At 37.5% G+C, this 9,096-nt stretch overlaps 1 protein-coding gene across 1 annotated transcript in view; it reads left to right on the top strand.

Moving 5' to 3' along the window:
* VWDE (von Willebrand factor D and EGF domains) overlaps window positions 1-9,096 on the top strand; it is a 49,049-nt gene that overhangs the window by 20,257 nt on the left and 19,696 nt on the right. Inside the window, exons 5-9 of the mRNA XM_014532236.1 lie at window positions 1,722-1,969; window positions 2,646-2,735; window positions 4,236-4,380; window positions 7,235-7,449; window positions 7,684-7,757. Of these exons, the coding sequence (XP_014387722.1) occupies window positions 1,722-1,969; window positions 2,646-2,735; window positions 4,236-4,380; window positions 7,235-7,449; window positions 7,684-7,757 (772 nt within the window). The remainder of the gene's footprint in view (window positions 1-1,721; window positions 1,970-2,645; window positions 2,736-4,235; window positions 4,381-7,234; window positions 7,450-7,683; window positions 7,758-9,096) is intronic.

Below are 9,096 nucleotides of genomic sequence, written 5' to 3'. Positions count from 1 at the left end.
GTGCACAGCTTGGGTGGGGTGGGGTCCCAGGGATCAACAGGGCGGGCGGAGTGAGCAGTATGGCTGCTCTCAGTCCTGCCCTCAGAGGCCCCGCTCCCGGCAATCGCAATCGCTGCGAGCACCTCCGAGAGAAAGAAAGCTGCCCTCGAGTTCCGACCGATGCCAGACAGTCCTGTTTCTCCCATATGAGTCTGGGTCCCCAGAGACTCACCCGGAACTGGAGCTCAGAGCTTGAGACTCCCTCCCGATTGAAAAAGACAACCGTGTCCTCAGCTGCCAGCCCTCTCCACATGCACCTCCACATCTTTGTATTTTACTTCCGCACCGCACCTCCTCTGAGTCTCAGTGTGCTTTTCTCTTTCCTTCTAGTTGTAGAATTTCCACTCAGCCAGCCTTCCTGTGGTTCTGGATGATGTCCGTTCCATCTTTTAGTTGTATTTTTGAAGTGGTTGTGCGAGGCAGCAATCTCCAGTGTTTACCTATGCCGCCATCTTGGTTTCTCCTGGAATCTCTCTTCAAACATTTTTAACCCCAAACATTTTCATAGAAAAATGAAAAGAATAAGACTATTTTTCAACATTGGTATATTTCACTAAGATAGTATAATCACTCCCATAAGGAACAGCTCTTTCATCCCAGAGTAATGGCAAGTTGAGTTATAAGAGTAAATTATAAGAGTAAAATTGTAAGTCATTTGATTTTACATTATAATGACCAGTTTGTAACAAAAAATTGTAATGTATGTGGTACATCTACACAATGGAATACTACGCTGCAGTAAAAAAGAAGGAATTCTTACCATTTGCAACAGCATGGATGGAACTGGAGAACATTATGCTAAGCAAAATAAGCCAGTCAGATTGGCGGAGATATTTCTCCCAGGAGCGAATGCTGCCAACTGCAGGTGCATCATGAGATGCTATTTTCATCTTCCATCGTCTAGGATCTAGGACAGGGGTGGGCAAACTTTTTGACTCGAGGGCCACAATGGGTTCTTAAACTGGACCGGAGGGCCGGAACAAAAGCATGGATGGAGTGTTTGTGTGAACTAATATAAATTCAAAGTAAACATCATTACATAAAAGGGTACGGTCTTTTTTTTTTTAGTTTTATTCATTTCAAACTACGGCCCGTGGGCCATAGTTTGCCCACGGCTGGATTAGACCATCAAATCTCAGAGGGAAGGTAGGGGAGGGTGGGGGTAAGGGGAGAGAGCAACCAAAGGACTTGCATGCATGCATATAAGCCTAACCAATGGACACAGACACCAGGGGGGTGAGGGTATGAGTGGGGGGGGCCATGGGAGGATAAGGATACATATATAATAACTTAATCAATAAAGAAAAAAAGCAAATAGAAAATATTAAAAAAATTATAATGTAGAACACCTTGTTTTGTTTGTTCCATCTTTTAGAAAAGGTAATAGCTGAAAAGAAGGTAAATTACCTTTTTTGCTCAAGAGCTTGACTTTTCTAGGTAGACATATTCAATATACATTAATATAAGCTTGATAAGCTGATGAATTTCTCTAACAATATATATGTGATTAGGGATCAAAATAAGAATGTGCTATTTTGCTGATTGCTAGAGAATATTTTTCTAAATGTATTTTATTTCCCTTAATATCAAACCCTGAGTTACAGTCTTTGTGAGCTTTCCCCATAAGCCAGTCTCTCTTTTTCAAGATGTCCAACTACAAATTATGCATTTTCTCCCACCAGGTCAGCTGTCTGCCTCATTGCCACCACCACCTCCAGGAAGACCCCAGATTGTGGTGGAGCTGATTGAGTCCAGGGTTTTCTGTAGGTGTGCTTTTGATGTTTCCCCTACGAACAACTCCGTGGGATTTATTATAGCTTGGTCTAGGCTTTCTTCTCAAGATGTCAAAGAGGAACTGAAGCAAGAGACCACAGTTCAGGCATTCTCTCTTTTAGAACTGGACGGCATAAATCTCAGACTTGGCGATAGGGTATGTTCAAAAGTAATTGGGTTTTCTTTACTTTGCGTGAATGTATTAACTTGCAAAACTGGATTTTTTAGATCCTATCCTAAAAATAGTGTTTGTCCCCATAATATAAAGCACGAATGTTTTTCTTTTTCTTTTTTCCTTGGTAATTGTGCCAAATTCAGTGATAATTGGATGAGTCAGCAATCTTAATAACAATGAGTATCTGAATCTAGCAATTTCCTGATTATTATCAATGAACCCTTGTAACTTAATGTCTCTTTCTTAAATTGATTACTTTTATTCTAGAAATATTTTCATTTTTTCAATGATTATATCACTTATTATCCACTTTTAAATATATATTAAATACAAATTCTACAATAATTTGTTGAGGCTTGAATAATTTATAAAGATAAAATTATTTCTCAATGTTAAGCAAGTTTTAAAAAATATTTTTATTGTTGATAATATTACAGATATCTTCCATTTCCCCCCCCCTTTCTCCCCTCCTCCCAGCCTCTACCCACCCCCTAGGTCATCACTACCCTATTGCTCATGTCCATGGCTAAGCAAGTTTTTAAATTATTATTTCTTATGTGCTAGCAAAAATGGAAATTAAGTACTTAAATATAATAATTTACACATATTTTCTCCATAATGTTATTGCTAAATGATTATTTGTTAACTATATTTATAGATATTCTGTACGGCTTCTATCTTTTTCTTGGAGAAACCACAAGTAAAAAGTTTAGCTACCGAAAGTCAAGAATTTTTTGCAGGCATTAAGGTACGTAGCAGTGGGGATGGATCAGAAAGATTATCCCTCTGGAACTGTGTTTTCCACACAGTGATTTGGGGATGCTAGTTATAGGACCTCATCACAGTCTGATGTTGGGACCCAAGATTCTGTATTTTTGAAAAATAACCCCAATAATTCTAATGAAGAGCAAATTCTGAGGGCCTCTATTAATGAACTAAAGTTGGAATATACTTACTTTTTTTCTAGAAATAGCTCAAATTAAAATAAAGCACAAGTTCTATTCTCATAATTTATTCCATTTTGTAAGTAAAAGTTAGAATATCAATATTTAGTTAGCATGCATTTTGGAAGGCAGGTGCCAGGATCAAGTGACCAGAGCCTCTGGCTGGAGTAGAATTGGCCCAGAAATCTAGACTTTATTAACTGCAAAAATTGCACCATCTAAACAGTCAGTGTCTATGGTCACTACTGTTAGCACTGGGGTTCAAGAACTGATGAGCTATTCCAGCAGATGACAGGGACTCCAGATTGGTAGAAGGAATGGGCAGTACCAAAAGGTCTAGGCAGGCAAGTGCTGCGCACCTTCTAGGAGTCGGCCATAGTACTGGAGTTTGATCTGGACTCATCTCTAGTTCAAGAACAAGATGGATAAGTGATAGATTGTAAGAATAGGATTCAGAACCAGTTCAAAGCCTGTTCTTGAATAAAGACCATTTATACACAACAGGGACCAGGGAAAAGAGTGAGAAGAGTGAGCTACCTTGTCAGAGTAGCATAGTCACAGTGGGAGGGGAAGTGGAGCTCAGACCTTGGGAACACAACCTTTGGATCTACATTGGTGAGAACTCAGTAAACTATGAGGAACAGCAGTCAGCCCTCAGGCACTGTTTCTAGGCTAACAGAGAGAGTATTCTGTACTAAGAACCATCTGTTATGAAAACTACACAAGAACCAAGAATGCATAAAAACTTCCTGCCTCAAAAAACGATTCACGTATGAACTAGGATAGATTTCAGTACTCAGCAACTCCAACCATGGAAAGCAGGAGCTGAGAAATAAGCTGAAGGTTGAGATATTTCAGGTGACAATGATGTTTTGATTTATGAGTTAAAACTACTTAGATTTCTAATTTATATTAGGGATAATATTTATGACTAAGGATAAACTGACTCTTCCATTAGTGTGTCAGTAAACATTAGCAAGCAAATGGGAGGATATAGGAATCTTTGTCTCCTCCACTCTCCAGTGCCCACCACAGAACCAGAATCACTATGGCAGGCTCCAAACTGACTACGATGTGTTGGAGAACTAAATACCCAAACTCAGAGCAGTACGGCAACTCCATGGAATTTTCTGTGTTGCTGATGTTTTTAAGGGTTTGGTTTTCATTGATCTTGTGTAATTAAAAAATTCCAGTGCTTAAGTTATTACTACCTGTTACTTTAGAAAAAATACCTTTCAAAATTATTGTATCATAGAACTAAATCCTATTTTTACATGACTGCTTTACATATTTTCTTGTACCAGTTACAACCTGAATTGAGCACTATATCAGAAGATGGAAAAGAATACCAGTTGAGGATAGAGAGCACAATTCCTGTCGTTTGTCCTGAATTCAGTGAGCTTGATCAGGAATGTAAAATCTCACTAAAACTGAAAACTGTTGATCAAGGTAATATAGTAAATCCATTCAATTTTATTATTAGATTTCAAGTAATAACTAATGCTATTTTCCTCTACAAAAAGTCACTGAAGTGTGCTCATAATTCATTGTGTTGCATGTTTACATCAAATAATAGCTCAATCATATTAATAACACTGAGCCAAGTTTACGATTGCCAGAGAAGTCCACATTGCAACCCACATTTATCCCTCCTGGGCTCAAAGTATAAATTTAAAAAAAATAACAAAACAGGAATGAAATAATATCCTCCTCCTCCTCCCCCTTCCCCTCTTTCTCCTCTATCTCTTCCTTTTTTCTTCTCCTTTTCCTTTTTCTCTCCTCCTTATCTTCCTGTTTAATTTTTTTCTTTGCTTTGTTTTCAGAGATTGAGTAAACCAAGTGCTCTTTAATGTGTTCCAAATCATATCTAATGAGCGAGGGGTGATGTTATGCTAAAAGTTCAAGCTTGTCCACCACGGATCTCATAGTGCACTTTGCACTTCTCTCCCTAACATAAGCTTATGTTTAAGATCTTTTAAAACGTCTTCTATTTAAATTACTAATTATGTAGATTGTATGATACATGATGACATACATGTCACTGTCACAGCCATAACATAACAAATGTATAATTGAAACATAACACTGTCACATAACAAATATATAATTTAAACTATAACTTTTAAGAGAGATTGTAATCCTATTAGCATAGATTTTCACCATAAGACATACAATTTTATTTAGTAAATACACCAAATAAAATGCATCTATGTCTTTATGTCTATATTATTCCTAATTAAACCAGAGAAACAAAGGATAAAAATGCTATGGGAGAGAGTGTCTCATGGAATGGTACACCCAGGAAAGGAGATGATGTGAAGGTATAAAGGAGTCAAGAGAGCCTATTCCAAGATACTTGACAGTAAACGGGGTTAGTGGATAATACCCAGTTACTCACTCAAATTTCAGGAGCACCGTGAGAGCAACACTCTATTTTTAAATACAGCTCACAACTATGAAATTAAACCCTCTGTCTCAGACGACTAGAAACAATTATACTTCAAAGTACCCCTGAAAGCATAGTGTGCAAATTTTACTACAGTTTAGGAGGCAAAATAATAAGAGGATGATGTTATTGATGTCTTCCAAAATTACATTAAGCAAAGATTTCCTTCAGTTACAAATAGACTTTAAGCTGTATTTGCATGTTCTCAATTCTTTCAACAAGTCAAGCATTACTACAAGTGATATAAAACAGCCTAAATGTATTTCTACATTTTAGAAGTTTGTATGTTCTTGTTCTTTGTCAATTAAAAAAAATGTTTTTTTCTGGAGGAAAAATTCTGGGTTTTATTCTAGATATCCCTCATCTCACAGGAACTTCCTTAAGTGTATTTGCATTACATCTCTACTTTCATTAAGAACAGGTCGGTGTATCCTAGTCTGTTTCTGCAAAGACTATGCTGCTTTTTCACAGGGTTAAGGGGAATAGTACTCGGCCCTCATACCATAAACCAGGGAAAATGATATCAGGGACTATATCTAAGCCAGATATTTTCCATATTCAGTTTAGGAAGCCATTTAAAAGTCTGGATATTTCTGTTATTTGTTAAGTGCATAAAAAGCATATATTCCTAGAAAAGGTGCATGAAGATAAAAAATTTTTCAGAAATTTTGAATCTAGTGCAGACTACCTATGTTAGACAAATATAATTTATATCCAAAAATGCTATGTAGAAAATAGAGTTTTTAAAGACTTCTTTTTTCCTCTTTGATTCTCAGAAGGATTTTGTAATAATTCATTGGATGTGTGAGCAAGCATTCTTTGCAGATATTTTCTGGAGGAATCTATTCTTTTTGTTTAGTTATACAAATTCCTGGAGTTCCTTCTCTTCTGCTACCATTTTCTTTCCAAATTATTTTTTCTTGTTTTTTGTTCCATAGATAAGGAAGCATCTTGAGGTTCTGAATATGTTGGAAAATTTGGGAGGTGAAAAGAGGTAGAAAGTTTATTACTAATGTAGAATTACCTTAATTTCTTTTCTATTTTTTAAGTTTGGTGAACCTTGTATTAATAATCATTGCTATCACTCAATGGATAGAACATGAGTTCGAGCCTTAAAAAATGTTAAGACATACCCAGACCCAAGGTCCAATTTTTATACAGAAAGTCAAATTGTGCTACTCATTGCTAGAATTATATTTTTTTTTACAGAAGCAAAGATGAATTTTATATAATGCTTTTGAATTTTATCCAAGTGCATATGAGTTTAAAACTTATTGGAGCCCTAGCCAGTTTGTCTCAGTGGATAGAGCATTAGCTCACAGACTGAAGGGTCCCAGGTTCGATTCTGGTCAAGGGCACGTACCTCAGTTGCATGCTCAATCCCCAGCTTCCATAGCGGGGGGAGGGGGGGCGGTAGGGGAGGCAACCAATCAATGTCTCTCTCACACCGATGTTTCCCTCTCTCTGTCTTTCCCCCTTCTTTCCACTCTTGCTAAACATCAATGGAAAATTATCCTCAGGTGAGGATTAACACCCCCCCCCAAAAAAAAAAAACTATTGGGAATAGTAATATGCATGTACATATATATGTGTATATTGAAGTTGACTAAGTATTTGTAAAGATCAGGTGGGGAGCTCCAATGGCACAATCGGTTAGCGTGTGGTACTTATAAGATCAGGCAGAGTTACAACTTTGGTTTTATTTAGCCAAAAACTACAACCATATTTTTTAAGTAAGAAAAAGTAATTTAAGAATAATCTCTCATTTTAATGTTCTGTGTTAATCAACTGACTACATACTTTGGCTGGTGTATTTCCTTACAAAAATCCACAATGTATTTTTTCTTTGTAACATAGGTAAAGACCTAGGTTTAAATTTGGTACTGTCTTCCTGTCACGTGGACCTTCACCAGATGTCATCCTGTGCTAATGGAACCTGTAGCCATGCTCTTGCTTACTACACTGCTGTGACTGATTTTTCCCACGATGGAAATAGAGTTACAGACATTATAGTGGAACCTATAGTTAACGAGGATTTCCTGTGGAACAGCTACACTCCAGACAGCATCCAGGTTGAGAAATCACAAATATACCTTCAAAAATCAAGCTTTAAAAATGATATATATATTTTATCACCACACCTTGAAAACTTTTTATTTCAAAAATTTTAAATGTTATTTTAATTTTAAAATACTATTTTCAATATGATAAAAATAACTAATTTTTTTCAGATTGCTAAGCAATTTATTATATATCACTAAATAACATTAATGATATTATTTACTGAAAATATTTTTGCTTTTAAGGTCAGAGTAAAGGATGTCCCAACTGCTTACTGCTATTCATTTACTGACCCACATATAATTACATTTGATGGCAGGTAATTTCCTTAATTGTTTTTAATAGTTTGTGTTCCTTTGAATTTTTAAAAATCATAATATTTTATTATTTCTTAGTCCTATTCACTGAAAGATTAAAAAGGAAGGTATAGCCCTAGCCAGTTTTGCTCAGTGGATAGAGCATCAGCCTGCAGACCAAAGGGTTCGATTCTGGTCAAGGGCACATACTTGGTCCTTGGTTGCAGGCTCCTCCCCAGCCCAGGCCCTGTGTAGGGGGCAACCAATTGATGTGCTTCTCTCACATGGATATTTCTCTCTCTCTTTCCCTCTCTTCCACTCTCCCTAAAAAAAATCAATGGAAAAATATTCTTGGGTGAGTATTAACAAAAAAAAAATTTTTTTAAAAGGAAGGCATGCATGGACATCACTGGCTTATTTCAAAATACCAATTTACTTGTGTGGGGTGGTTTTTCTTTAAAATCTAGTTCTTAGTAAATATATGAATTAGCTGTGAGACTGAATTTGTAAAAATGAAGATTCTTACAACTACAAACAATCATTTTATCTTGACTATTTTTAATAATGATTAATTTTTTTGCTCTAGACATATATACTGTATTGCATTTCTAGGTGATACTGAAATAATCTTTAAGGTTTAAGGCAAGATGATTATTTTAAAATCTCACTTCTAATTCATGGCAAGGATACTCAGGGAAAAAATCTATTGTAGTAATCATGAATACCTGGATATTGCCTCTGGATCTTAAAGTAAAATAGATAAAATGACCAAAAAAAGTAAGGTATCCCGCTACTAATATCTGCATAGAAGGATTTAAATTCAGTAATACTGTTCTGGGGAATTCATCTAATCTAATAAAAGAGAAACATGCAAATTGACTGCACCTTTGCTACGCCCCAAGCCACGCCCACCAGCCAATCAGAGCGACTATATGCAAATTAACCCAACCAAGATGGCGGCTGGCAGAGCTGGAGCAAGCAGGAGGCTTGGTTGCCCCGGCGATGGAGAAGGCCAAGCTTCCCACCTTCCCTGGCTGGCTGTGGCCTCCACTAAAGGCAACAAAGTTTCAATTATAGAAGATAAATAAATCCCAGATACCTGCTTCCAGCTAGCCTCCACTGGGAGCTTGGGTGGCTGGGGGACATGGTCAGCCTGCAAACAGTCATCAGCCCCTCACCCAGGCTGGCCAGCTACCCCAGCGGAGAGCCCCACCCTGAAGGGGCTGTGGCCAGCCTGCAAACAGCCATCAGCCCCTCACCCAGGCTGGCCAGGCACCCCAGGGTGGATCCCCACCCTGAAGGGGCTGTGGCCAGCCTGCAAACAGCCATCAGCCCCTCACCCAGGCTGGCCAGGCACCCCAG

Source organism: Myotis brandtii, unplaced genomic scaffold, assembly GCF_000412655.1.
Source record: "Myotis brandtii unplaced genomic scaffold, ASM41265v1 scaffold863, whole genome shotgun sequence".
Classification (NCBI taxonomy): Eukaryota; Metazoa; Chordata; class Mammalia; order Chiroptera; family Vespertilionidae; genus Myotis; species Myotis brandtii.
The sequence above is the reverse complement of the archived record's forward strand: the minus strand, read 5'-3'. Positions and strand labels throughout refer to the sequence as shown.